Source organism: Hesperophylax consimilis, chromosome 15 (genome assembly GCF_061612785.1).
Source record: "Hesperophylax consimilis isolate HC1 chromosome 15, BYU_Hcon_1.0, whole genome shotgun sequence".
NCBI lineage: Eukaryota > Metazoa > Arthropoda > Insecta > Trichoptera > Limnephilidae > Hesperophylax > Hesperophylax consimilis.
Window position 1 is genome coordinate 23004194 of NC_142850.1, and position 25462 is coordinate 23029655.

The window sequence follows — 25462 nt, forward strand, 5'->3', positions numbered from 1 at the left end:
CTTTAGAATAATATTATCTCCACCTTAAAAACAGACCCAGTTTTCAGGTACACTAGAATTCACAACCTCAAAACTTTACTCCAAGCCATTCATAACCCCGTGCAACGCCGGTTACACGTCAGCTAGTTTTAAATAGTATTGGTTTAGCTGGAGCCAATGTACCTCTTACGACATAATCACGAATAAACCGTTGAAAACACTCCTAACTTGAAAAATACTTCTTATAATACCTTACCAGACTACTTGTCTATTTTAGATTGATTATCATTTAATGACATCAACATCCCTCCTCGCTCGATGAACATAATATTTACCTAAATTTCAGTGAGATGGAAGTACGTAATTTACTCCTAGCGTGTCTTCATCTAAAAATAGCTAATCTGCCGCTTACCTAGGCTTGAGTGGCCGATTTAGCCAGCTCAAATTTGAGCCAGGAATCTCACATAGCGAGGATATGGATCGATTGATATACCGGGCCATAGACCTTACTATGTAGGTATTATATCTGTTCTGAGGTCAACGTATTACATTATTATTGCTCTAAATTATTCTTCTATGGTTTTAAGCTGCCATAATTATAAAATACCTACTTCTCTACTCTTGAACACCGCATAGATTGTTCTATCTCTCAGTCTGCATGACTAACTTTGCCAATGGTCATGCCTATGCGAAGAGCAATCTTGCTATTGAACAGAATCAATTCGGATATCGACATTTTTACCATCAATGGAGGTTTGTTTAAAGGACAAGCTCTGTTACTACTAGTGTAGTTGATACCCCCTATTTATAATTATTTTAATATGTTTATATTTGTTTATTGTTTTATAACAACACACTAGAAAGTATATTCTCAAAGCGAGTAACCATAAGAGAAGAGAATTGTATGTACATCCCTACAAATTAACTACACCTGAATAAAGGGGGTGACAGATTACGCTATAAGTTCAAAGCGTTTTATATTCCATATAACCCCATATTGCTCGCCATACAATCCCATTCAGACCTGTCACACCTAAAAAGTTGATGTGTTATAAGTGTGGGCGTGGCGACGATATGTGCTGTGATCTGCTAGCCAGGCTATATTTGAAAATTATGCGAACCCTTGGGTTCGCAACAATTCGAACTGGGTCGAACAGTTCGAACTGGGCCAGAACAATTAACGGAGCGCCGTGATTACGCGGTTGTCATCTGTCAAAGTGGCAGATCCCATACAAAGAGATGATATTCCGTAGCAGTTCCCCAATTGATCTGACCCCCTCTCCCGAGGAATATAATAGCGTAGTGTGTTACCCCAAAATATAATACGTATATGCCAATTACAAATTATGCGGGCATAATATAGCGTAATTTGTCTAAGGCTTAAAGCAATGACAGATTTCACAAAAACATACATCAATAATATTATGTTTTCTGAGCAAGGTTTTGATGAAATAAGTTTTCTAGTTACAGTGTAGTCCAGCCCTGGTGAACGTGAGGCTATATACAGAAGTAGTTATATTTTAATCATTATAATTTTTCAATCCAAAGCTACAATTTTTCAATATCGTGTACAAAGCATTTTAATTTATTTTAATTAAATGTGTACAAGTTTTATGTCTTTCAGGTCGATATTTTTTAGGTTCATATCTTTACTAGGCAGGTTGCCTGTTCTAAGGAACCAAATACTCGTGTAAATGCCAAGTGAATTATGTTGTAAGAAAATAATGTTTATTAAAACTATCTAACAGGTTTTTACTAGTTGTGTCATAAATAGGTAACTATGTATAATTTGAAGTGAAATACGTATTTGCCATTTACAAACGTATTTAAAAACGTAATACAATCGACAAATTTGGAATGTTTTTAAAATGATAAATTGAATTGAAAACATTCAAAAGTTTTAAGATCTAAAAAATGAATGTTATGTTTTAAGATAATCTCTGTACATTTTAATCGTGTTGAAAAAGTATGTTCCGAAAATTATAAAAAAAACACATCAGACTCTGTCATTTTATATTTTCTGTTGCTTTAAATGCAACACGTAGAAAAAATACTATTTATATATATATTGTTTTCAAATTATTGGTAATTCTATCGGGATTGCAGGCCATCCGAATGAATTATGATTTTCAGCAAATTACGAATATATTACCTTCATGTCGGAACTCGCGTTCATGGAAATTTGAATTGATAAAATAGTTTTTTAACCTAGATAGTGTCTCAGATAGACATATCCGATTTTAATTAATATGAGATACCTGGACTTTTTAAAAGTCTAAATTAATATTCAACAACATTTCTTTTAAAGTTATTTGAAGGTTATTCCCAACAATGTAATATATCGTTGTAGAAGAAGATAATAATAATAATTCTAAACAAACATGAAACAGAACGGTTTCAAATTAATAAGTGTTAAGGCCCATCTCCCCGATACTCTGCTCTGTGGTGCTAGCGAACAAAACCAGGAAGCTCTGTACATTATTAATGATATACAAGTCAAAGTATAAATGTAACGGGTTGTTACCTTGTTTGAAAAGGCAGAGAATCTACACACTTAAAATTACAAACAGCATATTTACTGTTCCTTTAAAGCTTTCCGCTTGTCTGTTACTAGTTATAAATTACCCTCGTTACAATTTTCTACATACAGTTATCTGCGAATAAAATCATCCTTACCTCCTGCTTCTTCTTTGTCCGCACACAGTAATTAATATTACAAACTCCTGCAATAATGAGCATAATAAATACATGTTTGTTGGTGATAATTTTGATGTATTGCATTGTATTTGATTTCATGAACTTTATCGGATATGACTGGTTGGTTATGAATTTCTTCGTTTGGTAGTATGATTTCAACAACTGGATTCTTTCGCAATATTATTTTTTACGCTGACCAGAGCAAGGTAAAATTAAGTATTTGGATGTTTGGTTGGAGGTGCTTTCTCCAGGACGAATGGCCAGTGCTAAGTCGACCTCATATTGTTGTTGTTTTTTACACACTTAGGTGGTTTCGTTGTATTATACACTTAGGTGGGTTCATATATTCACACAATGGCGTACTCTATCCTGATTCCATCCAATTGTTTTTGACGGGGCAACACCATTCAGAAATTAAACGTTTCTTAATATTACCAAAGGTGCGCAAGGCTTCTACAATGGGAGAGCATCTTATACTATATTAGCAGAATTAAAAGCAATACATATTATATTTAGTACAACTAACCGCAACACATACTGCAAAATTGAATATCAACTGTAATACATATTATAATTAATATTATTAACTGCTGTACATATTACAAATAGTAGCATTAGCTGCAATACATGTAATAATTTGTAGCATTAACTGCAAAGTATGTTTTTTTCCGACTTTATGTCCGGGTTAAATCTTCCCCACAGGAAAAGCTAAACCCTTTCACACACTTTTCCACAAATGATCATCTAGTCAATCTAAATTATGCAAGTGCATTATATAAGCATAATAAATACAAAATAATACAAAAACAACACGTCAAATCACCAGAGATCAAATGGGAAAATAATTCACAGACTCCAGATATTTTCATATCAGAGGGTTCGGCTCGGTAGAACTCCTAACTGGACCTATAAATCCTACTGATCGCTCAATATAAATATTTAATCTTTCGTAATCCTACATGTATTTATAATGACTAGTAATTATTTATGTAGTACTAACTGCAGTACTATTATAATTAGTAGCATTTACCGCAATAAATATTATAATTAGTAGAATTAACTGCAACACATTCTATAATAATTAGTAGCATTTGTAATACACACTGTAATTTAAAAAAAAAATTATATAACACCTCACAAGAGCGCTCCTGACTCTATAGTATAAAGGGATGATAACTATATTGACATCAGGTTAGGCAGCGTTGTGAGGCGGGTTAAAGTAGTGGCTATAGTAAAGGATTTATTAAGGCGATGCCATACATAGTAATTCAAAATCATGTGTTTTTGGTTTGAAAATTTGGTCGCCTAGAAATGTTTCAGATGCTATAATTAAATACTGCGAGTAGAATACATCTTGGCCTTTGAAATAATCGAGTATTTTTTAGATAAGTCTCTTTATAAGCACAGAAAAAAATAATATAAAGACTTAGGAAAAATTCTTTAAAGTTCAAAATCTCTTACTTACAAACCCATCTTCGGTTGTGATTTTATTGTATAATGTGGCAAATTAAGTTATTTATAAAATGATCGAAAAAAAATTAAATATTTATGCCTGAACATCCACAAAATAAAATAAAAGGCACTTTTTGGCCATGTTTTTTTCTTGCATAAATCAAAACAGGCGGATGGTGTTAAGCGGGAATTTAAACCTTATCGCCATCTTCGTAAGGGTTGTTTTTGATAGCGGCTCAATTTAAAATATTACACGACGTAGTGCATCGCCTTAATGCTGGTCTTGAAGAGACAAAACAGATGCCGGTAGTACATAGCATTAACTTATTAACATTAACTCATTAACATTATACTATAATTAGTAGTATAGTGATTTGTTTTTGGGGTATTATGCCGTGTTGCGCTACCTGGCCGTGAACATCTGAAATCAAACCTATAATTAGTAGAATTAACAGCTACTCTTACTATAATAATAATTAGCATCTGTTATACATACTCTAATTAGTAGCATTAACTGCAATAGAGACTATAATAAGTGGAACAAACTCCAATACATGCATAGTAACATTAAGCCCACGCATTCCGATTTATAACATATTTCTCTTGAACACAAGTTATTAAGTTCCTAAAAAATATATGTTGCTTTTGAAGATAATATCTTTACATTTGTAAAGCCGAAACAGTAATTATATGAAATTTCCTCGGTAGGAAAAATCGCAAAGTACGCTCCGACAATTATTAAAAACACATTTCGTTCTGTTATTTATCATGTTATAGGTATAAAAAATTCACAGTGTATCTTTAAATGTAATTTATCCATTTGTCGAGAGATTCAACATTCATATTTGTCGAGAGATTAAACATTCTTATTTACATATTTCCATTCTAAACCATTTTCTTTTTCTTTTTAAACACTTACTACGGAGCCTTAACTGCATGCAATAATGCATAACAACATTTACTGCTGAACTAACTCATGCGAAGTAGGGACCTATACCCACACCACTGGCCTTGCCTATGTCTGATTTTTTGTTATTTTTATTGTTAGGCAGATACTGTCCTTTTACTGTTTGCAAAAACTTTTCTTACCTACACTCCGTTTTATAATATAAAAATGATTGTAACAAAAATATTAAAACTTACTGCAAAAAAATCGCTATTTAAAAAAAAACTATTTCATTAATCTTTTGTGAATAATTACAAAAGGGATAAATTTACAACAAAACGTGTTTAATTTGGACGTTTCATTAAATGTTACATTTATGTCATAGGTTAGGTCATTACCTAACTACATAACATCTAATTCTATGTTTTTTACATAGGTAGTACGGAGGTTTTTAAGGTACAAGTAGGTGTTATGGCACTTCACGGTTGATTCTGGGAAAATTTACTAAGAAAAAACTGTTTTTGTTGTTGAAGACAGATTTAGAATTTTTAAAAAATCTTTAAGATAGTCATTTTCTTCTATCTGGCAACAAAATCAAAGCAACATGCCCTCTTTAGTTATTCTCTCATTGTTTTGCAATTATTATGTTCCACTCATTACAGGCAACACAGAATGTTATTGCGGGAAAAAGTATCCACCAATCACGAGATTGCGATTTGAACTCGCCCGCAAAACATCATAAGTCAGTTAATTGGTTATTTGAATGTAAAAACAAGCGTTATCCGCCATCGGAGGGTCGCGGTCGGTACCTACCGAGCCACATGAAAATCTCGCGGTGCGGGGAATAAAAAAGGCGAAATACAAGGTTTAAACCAGTTCATTAGAAGTCAATGAAAAACGTAGATGATTGTTGGAAGGGGGCTTTAATGAAACTTCTATCAATTCAACGATTTCTTAAATTCCTTGCATTGCGATGCCATGTTTGGAGTTTGGACGTCAACTTATTCTAACCCTATTGCATACATTTTGAACTGGCTATTTATATGTATTTATTTACTAACGCTCTGTTGGGCCTATTCAAAAAGATTATAAATTAAGTTAAAAACAACAGTAATTTAAACCTAAAAAATATAATATAATGTGATTTTTCACGAAAACAGCGTTATATAAATTAGCCAAATATTATTATTAATATGAGAATTCTTTTTTTAAATAAAGCATGGAATACAATAATTACAATTGGTAAGTTAAGAGGAAGCTACAAGCAAAAATGTGTATATTTTTGGTATACTTTATATCGTAGGTAATAGGCATTAAAATCGCTTGACAAACGGAGTCTAGAAACGTTCGATTTCAAGCAAAAACTGGTTTTAATTTATTTTGTAAATAATTTTATAAGAAAGTAAAAAAGTTAATCAAGTGAAACTGTCACAGATAATCTTAGCTATAATACTGTATTTTTAAAAAGTTGTTTCATTTATGCGTTCATACATTTTCTATTGAAAAAAAATGTTTTTAGTAGTTTGCATTTATATTTTTTATTGAGTAATTTATTTTTTTTATTTGTACTCTACTCAAGCGAAACGATAGGAAAAGCTTCAATTGATCTAACGCATATTTTGTGGTATTCATAATGTACACCAATTCGTTATAAAGATTAATCAAAATAGTGATTTGGCGTTAAGCTTCGCCTTAATAACAAGATGACTGAAGAACCCTTGAAATAAAAAAAATAAAAATTAGGAATAAATTATAAATACTTAAGCATTTGGATTATGACGTTTTGACATTTACTAAAAAGTTTCGAATGTTTTTGGTTCTAAATGTGTCAAAAATTAAAAAGAAAATATCAGCGACATCTATACTTTCATTACCAAATCTGTGAATTCTCAAAATTATTGTTGTGAAACAATATGTTATATCTAGCATGCTTCGGAGGTACATGTAATGGTACGTATGCAACGCGAACCGAGCCACGAATTACGGGAAAGGAACGAAGCAACTGCGGGGTTTCGCGCCATTTGCGGTTGCTTCGTTCCTTTCCCGTACGTGGGGTTCGGCAGTTAGGCAGTTTGGCTCGCGTGTATACGTAGCATTATGACAACAAATTAATAGCATCAGGGCAGTCCAATCTACAATTAACAAGTTCATACATTAACAGGAGATAATTTCAATAAATTGAGCACACTTTTTATATTCACATAATTCATTTAATTTAGTCGAATTCTAATTTTTAAATTAATAAAGTGTAAAAATGTAATAAATTTTGTAAGCAATGAGAGTAAAAATGAGGAGGCCAAATTCATGCATTATATTCTACCTGACTTTTAACCAGAGATGTGTACAATCGATTCTGAAAGTAAATCCAACAATTTGTAATCCTTTACTGGTAAATAGTTCAAAGACTCTAATAAGATTGATATTATTAATTGAGTAATCGAATAATAATGTAGGTTATGTAGAAAAACTCATGTTAATGGATTTTAATACATTTATAAAAAAAAAAACAGAAATTACTTTTCCTTGCAACTGTGTTAACAAATAACATTACTTGGCATGTGGTATCAACTTTTAAAATCAGAGAATATCTTATAGGAAGTAAGTAGGTACCATTAATATCTGAACACCATTTGATATTGATGTGAGAAATACTTACATGGAACTTAGACTATAGTAGGTAATTTTGACATAGTAAGCAGCTCACTTTATTTTTGTCAACAATTTGTTAACATAATATCAGATAGGTACTTTATCTAAGATATTATCTAGCTGTTACAGCATTCATCGATTTGGGAGGCGGAGTTGGGAACCGCCACAGCGGCAACCATTTATTGGATAACCAACACCTCTGTCATAGGTCACCCCGAGTGGTTCGCTACATTTGGTGATTCAGCAGGGGTGCCCGGGTTCATAGGATGAGGTGTGTTCAGGATGCGCCTGCCCACCAGCTGCGTGGCGTGCCAGATCGGGAGAGGCTGATTTGGGGAGACCCTTTGACCTCTCTAGCTGGTCTCTCTTAACCCATTGCCTTTCGCCGCATGTGAGGGGATAGATCATACGTCCGTCACTCCTGGACACACTACACTGACCCCTAGATTCCTACCCACCCCTCATACTTTTTTCCTTCCCAGAACTTTCTCCCCATCATTTCCTTAAAAAAAACCTCCACACAGCATCCCCCAAAAATGACATAGGCCCTGAGAGAAATATATAAAAAAAAACATAATTTTTGCCATATTTTTTTGTACCTAAACTAATCCATAGTGAAAAGCAATTTCTATCAGACTTATTTTTTAAAAATCCCGTTCATCACTGCATAGTTTCGCAAGCGGGTTAAAAATTATCCTTAAGGCGATGCCATACGTAGTAATTCAAAAATCATGTGTTTTTGGTTTGAAAATTTGGTCGCCTAGAAATGTTTCAGATGCTATAATTAAATACTGCGAGTAGAATACATCTTGGCCTTTGAAATAATCGAGTATTTTTTAGATAAGTCTCTTTATAAGCCCAGAAAAAAATAATGTAAAGGCTGATGAAAAATGTTCAAAGTTCACAATCTCCTACTTACGAACCCATTTTCGGTTATGATTTTATTGTATAATGTGGAAAATTAAGTTATTTATAAAATGATCGAAAAAAAAAAAAATATTTATGTCTGAACATCCACAAAATAAAATAAAAGGCACTTTTTGGCCTTGTTTTTTTCTTGCATAAATCAAAACAGGCGGATGGTGTTAAGCGTGAATTTAAACCTTATCGCCACTACGTAAGGGTTGTTATTGATAGCGGCTCAATTTAAAATATTACACGACGTAGTGCATCGCCTTAAAAAAACTTTATCCTCAATCAGCGTCTAAGCCTACTCGTGGTGAAATAATGTGATGCGATAAATACTTCAGATAATATATTCAAGATAAGATGCAAGTTGCAAGTGCATTAATGGGAACAATAGAAAATAATTCCTCGTTTTCAGAGCATTATGTTAACAAAACAATCGTGAAACAACAACTATATAGTTTCATGTTTTTACTCATCGCCAGCTTTGGTATTGGAGATATGCATTTATGTTTAAAATTAAATAGACGATGGTAGGGTAGTTACATGTTTAAAGTCGTTTAATGTAGAAGAATTATAGTTTGTGACTTTACAGAGCCATACTTGAAAAATACCTGGTTAAGTCTACAGATGTGTCTACATCAGTGATAAGCAACAAGCGGCCCTGGGAGCCCATTTCGTATAGCCCGTGAAACTATTCGCAAGTCCTTAATAAAATATTCAAAAAAATTCCAGAAAAAATTATTTAACGTTTTTTGTAAAAGAGTTAAGCGGAAAATTTTAGTCTTTATATCTTGATATTTTGCAAGGATTCCGTTTTATAAGGGTAATGTTTCAAATGATGTTTCTGGAAACGTATAAATAACAGAAGAGAAATTGGCATTTCTCATTTAATAGCCAGCGTTTGGGTTTACGGTTGCTACGATCAAATATTTTACATTAACAAAATCTGTTTTTACAAAATACGAAAGATTTTCGCAATAAACTTTGGCCTGTCTAACACGGAGAAATCTAACTGATTAAAAAAAATTTTGCTAATTTGTAAAGAATCTTTTCAAATTATTCGTAATCCGGGTAAAAATGGGATTGCAGGCCATTAACGAATAAATTGATAGGTATCCTGATAAACTTTTTTGTAAAATACCAATGTTTTGTCACGATGTTGGCACACGTATTCATAAAAATCCTAACATTTTCGCATTTCGTAATTTTATATTAGAAAAATTATATTAGTGCACGAACACGTGTTCCGATATTATAACGAATTTACTAAAAGTTTATCAAGAAGCAGCCTGCAGTCCCGTTTTTAACCGGATTTAGAATTATTTGTAGAATTTTTTTAATAAATTCTTCGTGTACTTTGTATCAGTCGCACAAAATTGCAAGCATTTTTTATATTCATTTTCAACATGATAAAATCGACAAAATTTACTGGTTTAGCCTTGTAGACAACAAAAATCATCTGCGCAGCTTATTTTTTGCGAAAATATAAATAGGCTTGCGATACTACCAACCAGTGACTGCAAAGTTAACCACGTCAAGCTGCATGCACCATACCCAATGCGACCAACGAATAAAATTAATATTTATAAATTGGCCCTCCCGTTAAAAAGGTTGCTCTTCACTGTTCTACATATGGTCAAGTTGCTTTATAGAATTTGAACGATTCGTCAAATTTTTGAAGTTAATTTTCTGTGAAAGTTCTATCCAAGTTATGTTATTATATAATTATGGGCCAATTCCTTCACAGAAATGAAATAATAAAAGAACTTGAATAAAACTTTCACAAAACTTGAAAATTAACTTCGAAATTTGACAAATTGTTCAAATTATGTGAGACATCCCGTCCTAAGTTGAGCAGGTGACATTTTAAGTCCGTATTATAACATTACAACATTATTGGAAGCTCTTTGACTTAATCTGCTATAATTATTTAATTTAATCAAATCCCTATGGCCTGTTCCGAGTATTAAATTGGCTTCTCCGTTCCTAAAATCGAACAATAAAACACACAAATACCTACTGGCATCGCTAGCATTTAAATATTATAATGCAGTATTTTCAACATTATGTCCTCTACGTGCAAAGTAGTCCTAAAACATACAAAATTTTAAAAAAACTCGTAAGTTCCTGTTTAATATCTGTAATATAAATTAGTAGCGCTGGCCCAAAAATTGTAGAATTTGTGAAGCCGAAAGCATTTATAAAAAAATATATATACCTATTTACATCAAGACTGCTGCGAATGAATACCGTTAGTAAACTTGAAAAAAATACAACATCTGTCAAAACATTAGACAAAAGAAATAGGTATACATTTCAAATATAGAATTATGAATTATTTAATTAAAAATAAAATAATTTTTGTACCTACTTTATCGCTTGTCTCAATGATTCCCATAATCATTATCAATTTTAAAAATTTTCTCAAATCACAGTTCTAGATTTAATTGAACCCGAGTGACACGTAAACACACCACCGAGGTTATTAATTTTAATATGTAATTTTTTACCTAACATCACGTTCATTGGTAAAATGCATTGTACCTAAGTTTTGTAATATTGATCGATGTACTGGATGAAATCTATCAGCCAAAAGTTTTCATTTTTTATAATAGATTATCTAATCTGCAGATAGTATTATTAGATAGTCTGGGAAAAAATGTACATCGTCGTTGAGACGATTTTTCACGAAAACGGCGCTATAAAAATTATATAAATATTAAAAATTTCAAACTTTTTTTTTATTAATGTGTATAACAGTTTTATGTAATTCTATTATAATCGAAATTAATTGGGTTTTTTTAACTTGTATGTCACTTGCAGGCTTGCGTTTCCACTATTCATTCATTTTTTAGTTTCTTTCTATTTTGTCCGCTTGCACAGATAAGTTGTTAATCTGTAACCGCTAGTTATACTAAGCGGAATAATCGAATTTACAATAGGGTATTTTCACTGTTTTTTTTTATTCTTGAAAAAAAATAAGAAAAAAATTACATTAATGATTTTTTATGTTGACAAATTAATTTTTCATTATGTTTTTAAATGTGCAATTTTCGATTTGCCGCCAAAACGTTATAATTCGTGAATTCGGCGTTCGGGGTTGACGTCACACTGGACGACGTTGGTGACAGTCGTCTTACCAGACATTAGCGTTTTCTATGTCATAATGACGTTGTAGCTAGTTGGAACCGTTTCAGAATGTTCGATTTGAAAATTATTACTTATGAATGAAAAAAATAAAATTACAATAATCAGAATCAGAAAAATAAACTCTATGTTTTTCTTACATCTTAACGGTATTCATAGTTTGTGAAAATAATCCATCATTATTGCTAATCAAAATAATTGCAAATTTACAAAAAAAAAAATTAAATTTTCATTTAATGATAACTTGCCTTTATTCGAGGCCGTGTACTTATCCAGAATATGCTTTTTAATTAGGTTATAGCAAAAAGTGTTAATTAGATATTCATACCACGCTAGCTGCATTTTTGAATTACCTCTGCGTGTGTAGCGAGGAAGGTTTAATAAAGCCAAAAAAATGGATTTGCTTTTTCCACAGACGATGTTAATGAGTCAATTACCTTGATTCGGCTTGGTTTAGGTTCAATAACTCATTGGCCGTGCTGTGTTCACTGAGAAGAAATCATTATCAATAAGAGACAAATAAATTACATAAATATACAACTTAATTTAATTTAATAAACTGTTTAATTTGTTCGATTTTGGGAAAGTAAAACGTAATATTGGTCTCGTAAAAATCGTTTTGTCTCCTTCATTATCATGGTGAAAATTATGATCTAAACGGTGTTAGAAAGAGAAAACACCAAGCTTTATATTAAAATCTAGAAGCCAACGACGGAAGAATTAAAATGTGCAGCTCTATGAAACCAACGTTTCAGACTGCAATTAGAAAAAAATTATTAAGCTTGGTTAATTTTTTTTACATGAAATGGCGAAAAATTTAGGTGTTTTTTAGAATACGTTCGTCTAATAAAACGTGTGTATGTTCAATTTTTTATTGCCAGTAATTTTACGAGTGAGCCATTTCTGAAATTTTTTTATGTTTGCATTTGAAATTTGAATATTTCAAAAATTAAATGTTTATTTCTAATAATTTGAAAGGGTATTTTATCATCTTTCAAAAACATTTTTTACTTTTCGGTTACGTTCAGAAATAATCCATTTATTTGGATTTTATCGCAAAGCTGAAATACTCTTAACTGACAGAATCAGAATGAGAGTCCTCGGGAGTTAATTAGACCCGAGTTGATCAAAAACAATTGTCAATGGTTAGGCACGTTAATTTTCGTTATTTATGCAATTGAGAAAAAATGCTAATTGATCTTTCCTGAGGCAATTGAAGCGATTGACAATCGAGAACTTCCATTGATGGGGGAATAGTATTTTGAATGAGCGCATAGACGCCATAGACAAACGACATGTATCTTTTTGCTGTTCGATTGACAATCGTTCGTTCAATTAATTTATCCATATGACCCTTTCAACGCGGAACGAGATTTTTTTTACTTATATGTGCACTATACCGCAACCGTACAGAGTTACGGAAAGAAAAATACACAGATTTTCACTGTGTTCGTAGAACTATAGATTATGTTTCTGATTTTTGCCCTTATTATTAAATTAACATGTCATATTAATAAAAGATCTATTTAATTTTGTTTTATCAATTTGCTTTGATAATACGAGTATATCATGAGAATCCTCAGAATTTTTCTTGTAATGCAAAAATATTAGAATTTTCATGAACTTTGTGTTCCAACATTATGATAATATATCCGTAATTTACTAAAAGTTTATCAGGAAACCTGTTAACTCATTCGTAAGGCCTGCAATCCCTCTTTTAACCAGATTTACCGAAAATTTGAAGAGATTTTTAATAAATTGGCAATATTAATTTTTAACCGTGCGTAGACGAGGAAACTTACCGATTAAAATATTAATAATTTGTTAAGAATCTCTTTAAATTATTTGTATTTCGGAATTTGTAAACGGAACTGCAAGCCTAACCAATAAGTTAACAGGTTTCCTAATAAACTATCAGTAAAACACGAATTTGTTATGGCGACGTCGGAACAAGTGTTCATAAAAATTCTAATATTTTAACATGGTCATTGTGTATTACCAGGTCAAACGTAGATGCATGAACACGTGTTCCGACATATTACGAATGTGCCTAAAGTTTAGAAATACCCGACGTATTAAAAATGGGTAAATTTGAATGTAAGCGTAATGAATGCAATGAAGAAAGGGACGCTTAGATATTAGCAACTTTATGTGATTTTTTATGACCTCTCATTTTTGACGGGACAACTCAGGACAAGTATAAAGTCACAAAAAGTGTGAAATTGTAGGGTTTCGTTGTAGGCTAGTTTTTTTTAAAACTTTAAATCACTTGATTAAAAGTGTGTTGATTTGTCAGTGTGTTAAGTTTTCATGGAACCTTTATGATATTGAGCGAAATTATTTTTTTCTCAGGGCCTCCTGTGATTGTTGGAATTGGTTTTGGAATGTACAGCGGATGAACGAAGAATGATGTGATGATGATGTTAGTGCTTTTTTAAATAGTGAAATCACATCTTAACCCCTTCATCCCCAGTGTAAATTCAAATTAACACGAACTTTGTAATTTTTTACCGTAACGGTAGTGATTTAGAAAAACCATGTTTTTGTTTTATTATAGCTTGTAATCTTTTCAAATTAACGTAGAATAATTAAAAAACAATTAAATACCAGAATTTTAATAATTTTCTGAGGTATTATCAAGCATCACATATTTTAAATATGTGGAAACAATAATGCAAAGGGTTAAAGGTGTGGAAGGGTTAAAAAATAACAATGAAAATACAGGTACAAACATATGTTATCAGGATAGAAAAGAACAATGACGAAATTGAAAATAAGAGGTTAGGTTAGATTAGTTTATGTAAGGTTAGGTTAGGTAATAAAGCTTAGGTTAGTTTGTTATTTTCTTCTATTTTCTTCAATTATTGTTCTGTTTTGTAATGTAAACTAAAAAAATAAACTTACTTGTCCCGTTGGCGTTCCTCCCCAGGATCTTTGCTGTCCCGTTGGGAGTGTCCGTGTTGGGATGGGGGTGGGGCGTGTGGGGGGTGTGGGGGGTGTGAGGGGCCGCGGGGGGCGCCGGGGGCGAGGGGTGGGCGGCGCTACCCGCCTCCATGCCCGCCCTGCACCACACCATGCACTCTGCAAGCCGCCTATAACAACTATCACTCTAGGAACACTTAAGATTTTAATTTTTATAGTCTTGATACTTTTCAGTCTTTCAATTTCTAAAATTTTAGATTTTTAGTCTCGGTACTTTTAAGTCTTTAAAATTCAAAAACTTGTTGTTTGTAGTCTTTTTTTAGTCCTTTATCTTGAAAACTTCTTGATTTTTAGTTTCTTGGAATTTTTTGGTGTCAATTTGTAAATTTTCTGTTTTTTGGTAATCAAAACTCTTTTCAATCACGTAACTTAGTTGTCTGCCTTTGTTTCGGATATTGATGGTCTTTCAGTCTTATAACTTTGCTACCTTTCAATTTTAAGAAAATATTATTTCTCTAAGTCTTTGTTAACGTTCAGTCCCGATTTTCTTTCTTCAGTTCAGTCTCAGTGTGTTATTGTTATTTCGAGTCGAGAAACTTGCTGATTTTTTAATTCTTTTTGTGATTTTAAATTCAATGCTTTATTTATAATATCATTGATACACACCCACCTTTAAGTTTAGAGATCTTCAATAAAATTTGTTTGTTCAGTGTTTGTATTATTAGTTTTCAGTCTGTTTCGAATCACAATTTCTCCCACGTATCACACTAATTCTTTAACAATCGTAATTTCAGAAGCGTCTGGCAGGTACGAGGTGTGTTTCAAAACAAAAAGTGCATATGTATTTATGAACTCGTTGTTTTAGTAAAATAAACAATTCGCAATGCAACGCTGCACTCACGCCAAACCGAACGAATTGTTGGCTTATAAAAAACTCAGAAGCTTTTTCTGGCGTTCCGGCGCGTCGGCTATCGTCCCGTGTTTTTACGCGGGAAACAAACCGAGCTGTCAAACGTAAACGTAAAAGGGATATTGTAGGTTAGTTTTGTATAGCCGCACGTGACCAAAACCGTTCGGCGGACGGTATGCGACTAAAGCAGGGGGACGAAATGCATTCTATTCGCCCCAAACCCCAACCTTCTTCCAATTCGGGAACCCTTTCGGCTTGTTTGTTGCCCTTCGTGGCGCCATTTTGTTCGCAGCGCACCTGGCGGCCGTTTGTTGAACAACTCGAATAGAAAAGTTTTCTGTTGTTTGAAAACTGGGGAAAACTTTGCTAAAACATTTTCACAATTTTCTATTGTATTTCAATGGTACGAAATGTGACGATAAATAATACATGTTTTGAAGTTATTATTGGTAGGTACTGGTAGGAAGCTTTTGTATACAATTTCAGTTATTAAGTACAGTGTAATTTGTATGAAAACTAACGATCCGATATTTCATTTTTTTCGTTAGCTGACTCCATTTTTCTTCTATATTTCTTATTCACGTAAAAAATAATAAACGATAAAATTTTGTAAATAGATCGATAGTATTGGGGTTTACTTTTTATTTCTAAATGATTCATAATTAGTTACCTTCAGCCTAGGTGTCTTTTTTTGGTTCAAACAAATAAGATTTTTCTGTTACATTATAGATACATAAACATGTGTTTACCTGCTAAACAAACATCTATTATCTAAACAATAGAAAACACTAAAATGACACCTTAGTAGGTAAATAGGTAGGTTAGAAATAATAATTATATAATTAATCGTGGAAATGTCATTGAAGGTATTGAAAATGACTTTTTTCTTAGTAGATATACCCATCTAGAGAGTCGCCGTAAATATATCGTTTGTCAGCGACTTGACAAACAACTACAAATAATTTTAAGAGGTTCTTAATAAATTAGCAAAACTAATTTGTCTCCGTACAATAATATAGCAAATGTGAAATCTGACGATAAATCTAGTTATTCCGACCAAACATCCGAAAAGCCAAGGGATATATTTGAAAATAAAAAGAATTCTATTTGTTATTCGCAATCCCATCAATGATCTTTACTAAAACAATGCTCACATTTTGCAAAATGGACATCGTTCGGAGCAATGGCGCTTTCAACGACAGGACAGTAGGTACGTTCGGGGTGATTTTTATGCTGAAGTCGTGATGGCGGCAGTCATGAGAACCAGAGGAAAAAATGTTTAGCAACGTTTGCGACCGGCGAGATGACGCTAAGCCAAGATGCCATGAAGCTTCGCACCGAGCTCGGCCAATGGGGTCCGCTCGCAAAAAGCGGCATTACATTAATATCAATTCATCGCTTACTTAAGTACTTACTTACTGGTCTATGTAGTAAATAGATAATGAGTTAGTGCTCGAACCAGGGAACTTAAGTACCTACGTATGACAAATAGTAATGTGGATCCACGACAACATGTAGTAGGTACCTAGGTAGTTATTAAAAAGAACATTGAAGAAAAGCACAGAAGAATAACATAGACCGGTCATTCGCCAAGTTGGTAGTGAGTTCAATTCCTCAGCTGGCTAGGTCCTCAATGACACAAGCAACATTTTCCTCTTACTGTGTTGGTAGTTGAAGATTTTCAATTATTGTCAGGTTATTCGTAGAACGGTGAGGTTATATATATATAACCTCACCTATTCTTTGAGCATGTTATGATATCACAGAAGCCATTCATTAGATGATAAATAAAAAATCAGAAAAACCGCGCACGTTTACCAATTTTTCATTTCTTTTCATACTGACAAATGATGACAGATTCGGGTTTCAAACATAACCTCACATTTGAACCAACTATAGTTTGTTCTGAAATTAGGGTTGCTTGGTGTTGCCATAATCTATTATATAAAGTTGATTGTCTGTTTGTGGCGGGCGGTGATTTTTATACAAATCTACAGTTTTATTCTGAGGTTAATGAAAATTTGCACACTTGATTTATAAAACAAGAGGAAGGTCACTGTCTACATGAGAATTCGAAAAACCACCTCTATTCTCTATTATTACCCCCTAAAGCAGTTTTTTTGCTAGTATTTGAACATTTGAAATACAAAATATGATGAAAATTACTGTATACCCCTGATTTAAAAAAAATCTGCATAAAACCCGGGATACGCCGGGGAGTAATGAATAAACAAAATTAATTTATGAAATTTCTAGTCGTTCTTATAATTATTCTTAGTATTTGTGTAACCTAAGCAGTAAATACGATGAATTATTTTGCAAGTAGATTCAGTTAGGTAGTACATATATTAATCCCAATACTAATATTATAGTCGTTCGATAAAATAAAGCATTCGTGACCAAGCCATCTAAGGGCGTCCATCTATCTTATTACGCCCTGTATAACTATTCTTAGCTTTGCATTCCTTCGTGATAATCGTCATTTCACACTGTTCCTTACATGGACATTCGATACATTCCTCCTAATGATACAACTCAACTCTATTCGTTCAAAATACTCACTTAAATGAAGAAAAACCGACTGAAAAGAAACAAAATAGGTAGGTACCTTATAAAAACATTTTACCATCGTGAAAACTTTTTAAATTAAGAATCTTAATTTTAAAAGTTACGTTTTCAGAATAGACTAAAATGACAGCGGCATTGATCTGACATTAATTACTTCTCTAAATATGAAGCTCGCTTTACATTTGAATTAAATTTTATATTTATATAATGGAATACCCAATCCAGAGAATATTATTTAGAAAATACAGCATATAGTGTTTATGAAAATGGGTGATATATTCTATTATATATTATGAAACTCTAGAATGTCAAAAAATAAAACACATGGCTAATTATTATTCTTACGATAGTATTGGGTAGAGTATGTACATGGAGAGAAATTAGTGCGACTTTTTTTAGGAACTGGTGTCGAAAACTCTACTAACCTTGTCAAATGCCGATGCTGTAATATCATCGGATTTCAGAGAATTTTATTTTTTATTTATTTTTTTTATTAATAATTTTCTTTTGTTACATGCATAAAAATATAATTACATAAATCAAGTATTACAAAAACAAGTATTACATTATTAAAATTATTATAGTATTACAAAAAGCATTTCATTCACAGGTAAAGAAGGTACTATAAAAAATAAAAAGGTAGCTTTAAGATAAGAAAAATAAAATGATACAATTAAATAAAAAATATAATAGAATAGTATGCATATATACAAAAAAAAAATCCCACATAGGCATCGCCAGTTCGTGGGTATACTTATTTTTTTTAGTGCAGTTTATAAAACAAATAATTCCGTTTATACAAAATTATAATTAAGAAAAAAAGGTTAAAAAAATAGAAAAATTAAGGATTTGTAAATTTACTAAAGGTAGGATGTTATGGCAGGTAAGTATTTGTGTCAATGGTAGTGATCCAAGTCTTTATTAAATTTTTGTATATGCTGTAAGACGATATATTTTTAGATCTAACTTCTATAGTCTGATAGAGTGCATTGTAGATTTTTGGGGCAATGAAAAAAGCATGTCTCTGCGCAAGCCTAGTTTTGCATAGTGGAACCTCATATGCATTATTTACTCTACTGCTAGAACGATTTTCGTTTTTTGTAAAATGTACATTTCGTGAAAATATATATTTCAGACATTGCATAAAGTAAATTTTTCTTATTGCGTATATATATTTTTATTTATTGCGTATATAGATATGATTGCCACCAAAATAATGCATTGTCATTGACACAGTGTCAATCTGCCGAATATCAGCTCAATCGGATGTCAGGAAGTTGGTTAATTTAAGCTTCCAAGATTTTCATTAATTCTTTACCGAAAACGAATGTGAATTTCAAATAGATGTATTAAAAATCAACAAAAACTGGTGCATTTTGTGATTTATATGAATCTTCTACAAGAGGTGATATTAAAATTCCATTATTGAATATTGAACTTTGAAAAACTGCATAAAGCTTTCCTTTGGTCAGAGAGCATACGGTCAAAAATGAATGCACGCCACTAGTACCATCATACCTAGTTTTTTTGAAACTACAGTCACATTGACAAAAAACGCCATTCCTGTTCGCACTCACTCAAGTATTCTTAACGTTAAGAAATATCTACAAATAAATGTAATTCGGGTTTTCCATTAAAACCGATATTATTTTCGGAATGTTAGCAAGAACAAGTCTGGCCACATTTTGCCAGTATAGCTTTTCCTGTGATACCCACGACCCACGAAGGGACCTGAATTGATAAGTCGAATTTTACATCGTTTCAGAAACGACTTTTTAGTATTTTTCGCGGCAATGTTGACTTTTTAATTAATTGGGAAAAATTATACGAATCTGATTTTTGATGCCTGCGACAAAAGAGGGCTTAAACAAAGTTATTTATTAAACAATTAAAACGAACGTTCACACATTGTATTGTAGTCAGTTTATTTTTATGTAAATACCGAACAAGAGTTGTGCGGTATGGGGAATTTGAAGAGTTCAAATTCCCCCAACCGTCTGGATCCATTGAGACTATGGCATCCTAGATTCGGGTATGTTGTGAGGTTCAAGGTAGTGAGGAATAGAAAGAGATGGGGATGAGGAAGGCGGAAAAGTACCTAGCTATTCAGATCTGATTTCCAAACACGGTTAAAGCCTATCAAGCAACGTTTACTCCTGGTTGATACTGCTATTATCTTCCACTCTGGAACATGCCGCAAGTATACTTTATATTATTTCGAATGAATAAATTATTGCCAAATAACACAAATTATCCAAACGCAATTTACTTGCGGGATTTGAACCACTGACCTCCGGAATGATAGTTGAATGCTGCGTCTCTACATCCCGCATGCATTATATAGAACCATGCCAAAAGTGTGGGTAGTTACCCTCACCTATGTGTTAAACAAAAAGTGTTAAAATAAGTGGGTTCCTGCCTACTTACAGATTTCAACAGTAAAACTGTTTCTTGGATAGCCATATGACTATTTTTTTCAGATCTGATTTTTATAGAATCAATTTTTTCAAAGATTCAATTCATTCTACAAACTTGTCTTCACAATATTTTCATCCCTGTGTAGTTTCGTATTACCTACGGGAGGTGAGATCACACTATACAGTTTGACAATGATAATTTTTCGGGCGGCCAGAAGAGGAACTAAAGTTGCCATGTTTTTTGTAATGTGTGATTTAACCTCCTCAATAAATTTCTCCACTGCACTGAGAAAAATGAGTATTGCTAAGTTATTAAGAATCTCATAAAGACGGGATTGCAGGCCGTTTCCTGATTAAATTTTAGTAAGTTCCCAAAATATCGGAATACGTGTTCATGCACCTGCTAAAATGTTAGGATTTTTATGAACGCTTGTTCCGACATCATGATAATACATCAGTATTTTACTAAAATTTTATCAGGAAAACTATCAATTGAATCGTTAAGGGCCTGTAATCCCGTTTTTAATCGGATTACGAATAATTTGAAGAGATGATTTATAAATTAGCAATAATAATTTTACTCTGTTTTGCTGTAGTATTTTTTAAAATTATGAATACCGCAAAAGAATCCCAACCGTCTGGAGCCAGTGAGACTATGGCATCCCCAATTGGGGTATGTTGTGAGGCTGAAGGTTATGGGAGAGGAGGGAGATGGGGAAGAGGAAGGTGGGCGAGTACCTGGCTATTCAGTTCTGGTCACCAATCACGGCGAAAGCCATTTCAAGCAACCTTTCAATTCTGAATGGTGGTCTTACACCAGGGCGATACTGAGAGTTTCTTCCGCTCTGGAACGTGCCGCAAGTACACTGTATATTATTTTTAATTAATAAATTGTGAAATAACACAAATCAATCAGTTTTGAACTCGTGACCTTCGGCTTGCTAGTCGAGAGCTTTACCCCTCGACCACGGAGTACGTCACGAAGGCCGTCTGTCGCCAATTCGGAGTATCAGGGAATCAACTTGGAAACTAGGTAGGTACTAAGATGCATAGCAAGCCCAATAGAATTTCGTTCTAAACTAAAAACTTCAATATCCTTAAGTTCAATATACCTGCGAGTATAGATACATTTCTTGTATTGCTTACACAAACAACCTTATTACACTTTTCTTTTTGGATTTATGTAACCTTTTCCACGCTTTTCACCTCAATATGTTTCCTACTGAGCAACAAAACACATTTTCAGAATGATACGAGTATATTCGTATATTCAAATAAAATCCCTGTACTGTACCGCCCACTGTAAAATAAATACTGGGATTAAAAAATAGCACCTCCAGCAACGTGCAATGCGCAGTTTTTCCAGTAATATATAATCTGCGAACAAAACTGTATATAAAATTCTCTAATACATAACAGTGAAAGTACACATTGAAATGAAAGTTACGTTTTTACGAAGTATCACGCTCTATGGTGATACATTGGCCGGTGGATGCAATCTGTTTGCCCTTATGTTATAAAGTAGTACCTAAAGTCAGGGCCGGCCATGAGTCAAACGGTTCCTGGCGCTAGTAAATACCCCAAGGGTGAAATGAAATGTTAAAGTCGATGGATTTATTATGAACTTGTAAACACAACATCCAACACTCAAAGTGGCAACGCTAGCAATGCCACCAAACCAATAGCTGCAAAGTTAAGCTAGTCGATCAGCAGGTCTAAGAAACTGCCCGAGTAATGATAACCATAGAATTTAGCAAATAATAATACCCTGGTCTGCCAGGGAGGCATTCAGTCCGGCAAAAAATCAACGCGGCAGCCATGAGAACTGGGTGAAAAAAACGTATCCAAGGGCCGGCCTCACGTTATGCGACGCGCGTCGGCTGCGCGGGATACCAGTTTTTGCTGCGCGCGGGTATGCGCAGCCGAGGAATCCGCGCAGGCGCAGGACGCTGCTACTTTTTGCCGCCAAAAGATGTCGTTTGACAGTCCGAACTGAGGTTATGAAGTGAGGCGATATTATTTTTAAGCTGCAAGTATCGGAATGCGGCGAAAAAGTCTCGACCATCCCTGTGATGTTTCCACCGTTCTCTTGAGATAAAATGAGCGTATTACATTGTGCTTTAGATTTCGAAACAAGGGTTTAATCATGTTTGATCAACCATAGATATTATTACAAATTATATTTTTACTACGTAGGTACCTTATAAAACCCGTGCCTGATAATTTGATTTTGAGTTGCCATAAAGCAGAAGTATATATTTTTTTGGTTTTATGGATTCTTTCGTAATCCTCTAACTAGCTAGGGCTTATAACAATACCCTTCATGTTTAGTACTAGTTAGTTAGAAACATGAAGGGTATTGTTATAAGCCCTAGCTAGTTAGAGGATTACGAAAGAATCCATAAAATCAAAAAAAAAAAACTTTTATAATAGGTATATACCTAGGCACTCGATTAAAAATATGAAAATATTGTTTTACGTGAAATAGCTCTGGACCAGATATGAATAGCCTAACTCTATTTTTCCCTTCTTCTTCCCTGCTTCTTCAGTCCCGCAACATTACATAATTTTCTTTTTAAAAACCGTCAGTTTCCCATAATTTGTATATATAGCTACTTGGCCGATGTACACATTAATGTTTTCTCAGGAACTCATATTTTTCTGTTTTTCCAACGCAGTGCAGAAATAGACCCACACTTTCCGAGAAATGTATATTTTTTCGCGCCAGCCAGCCGCAGGAATCAAGGACTGTGTGCAATATTGCAAGATGGCGCTGTCTCGCCGTCAGGTACCGAGGTTCCCACGAGCTAAACGATGTTCCGCATAACCCAATATGGCCGCGGGACTAGATCCAGTCAGTCCAGATAATCATATTGTTCTTGCGGAAACCCTCCCTCCAAGAACGTCCCTGGAGACTTGTAACGCGGCTGCGGGCGGGACATATGGACAAGCCACGAGGGACCGACAATTACAATATTGGACCGATTATTTACATGATTCAATTTAAATTGTTGACGTAATGTTGGGATAACGGGATTTCGATCCAATTTCAAATCGATTTAGTTAAATAATATTGTGGCAACATTATAGATGTTTTTAATGTGTACATCCAAGGTTCTTAGAAAATGTATTTAACATTGTTGGCTATTTAACATTGCACCTTTCATTAGGTATAATGATTTATTTATTAATATGATAATACAATTTTGATTAATCTTTATAACGAATTGGTGTACATTATGAATACAAAAAAATATGCTTTAGATAAATTGAAGGTTTTCCTATCGTTTCGCTTGAGTAGAATACATATAAATAAATAAATTACTCAATAAAAAATATAAATGTAAACTACTAAAAAAAATTTTTTCAACAGAAATGTATGAACGCATAAAGCAAACAACTTTAAAAAATACAGTATTATAGCTAAGATTTTCTGTGACAGTTTCATTTGATTAACTTTTTTGCTTTATTATAAAATTATTTACAAAATAAATAAAAAAACAGTTTTGTGCTTGAAATCGAACGTTTCTAGACTCCGTTTGTCATGCGATTTTAATGCCTATTACCTACAATATAAGGTACCTATACCAAGAATATACGCATTTTGGCTTGTAGCTTCCTCTTAAAGGCGATATATTTTTAACAGTAGATAACAATGTGGTGTACAATAGTAAATGGTAGAATAAGTCGGGAACGCCCGAGGAAGACATGGCGCGCTCAAGTGAAACAAATACTTTTCAATTCAACTTCAATTTTACTCCAAACCATTCTAAACCCTGAACAACGCCGGGTACACGTCAGCTATTCAATATAATTTTGAGTATATCTTTCCACGCACTGTAGGTTTGTACACACCACTACATATTTTGAATATATCACTATTCCACTGTTTAATTTGCAGCCACCTCTGGTCTGGAGCCCCAACGCACTTGGAAAAAACCCTTAACTCATCGCATAATTTATTATTATCTATCCATACAATTCCTTCCTTTTATAACAATCTCAGGCGAAATTACGTAATGATATTTTATGGACATACGTAATAGGTACTACAACTATGTGATAACTAAAAATATCTAACTGTATCTTATTGTACTGTGTATGTCTTAACAAATAAATAAATAAATAAATAAACGGGCGGTCCGTTTGATATATTCCCAAACGGATTCATTATTTAGAGCAGAACCGTCAGGTGGGAATGTTGTCCTTGTTCTTTTTTTTTATTTATATTAACTCCACACAGGAGGCCCTGAAGAAAATAATTTCCCTCCGGGCCTATGTCATCTTTGGGGATGCTGTGTGGAGGGTCTTTTTGTGGAGAGGAAGGAGTGAACATGGGTCTTGAAGAGTCCCATGTTGTAGGAGGGAGGAAACACAGAGGCCGGCAGTTCGTTCCATAGCCGAGCTGTTGAACTTAAGAACGAATCGTAGAAGCGACCCGTTCTCATGTGACAAATGTCAACTGTGTACAAATGTTGGGCGCGCGTTTGGCGTGTATCCCGACTACGCACCGGTGCCGAAGGGATCAATGACGCTAGTTCCTCAGAGCATCTTCCATTGTAATACCGATAGAACAAGGACAGCATACCTACCTGACGCCTGTGCTCTAAAGATTGCAGTCCGTTTGTTAAGATTGGGGAATCTATCAAACGGACCACCCGTTTCTGCACAGAGTCAAAGGTTTTTTTCAGGTATTTAGGGGCTCCGGACCAGAGATGGCTGCCAAATTTAAATCTATCGGCATTTCAATGGAAGATGCTCTGAGGAACTAGTAACATAATATATCTCTTCGCCACACTGTTGACATTATTTATCTCAGGAAAACGGGTCGTTTCTACGTAACGTTCTTGAGTTCAACAGATCGGCTGTGGAAAGATTTTCGTGTTTCTTCTCTCCTCCAACATGCGTCTCTTCAAGACCCATTTT

At 33.6% G+C, this 25462-nt stretch overlaps 1 protein-coding gene across 1 annotated transcript in view; it reads right to left on the reverse strand.

The window, feature by feature from the left end:
- nab (NGFI-A-binding protein homolog) overlaps positions 1 to 15711 on the reverse strand; it is a 78519-nt gene extending 62808 nt beyond the window's left edge. The window contains exon 1 of the mRNA XM_089640053.1: positions 14624 to 15711. Coding sequence (XP_089496179.1) covers positions 14624 to 14795 — 172 coding nt within the window. The 5' untranslated portion in view covers positions 14796 to 15711. The remainder of the gene's footprint in view (positions 1 to 14623) is intronic.
- Positions 15712 to 25462: the final 9751 nt, after the last annotated feature.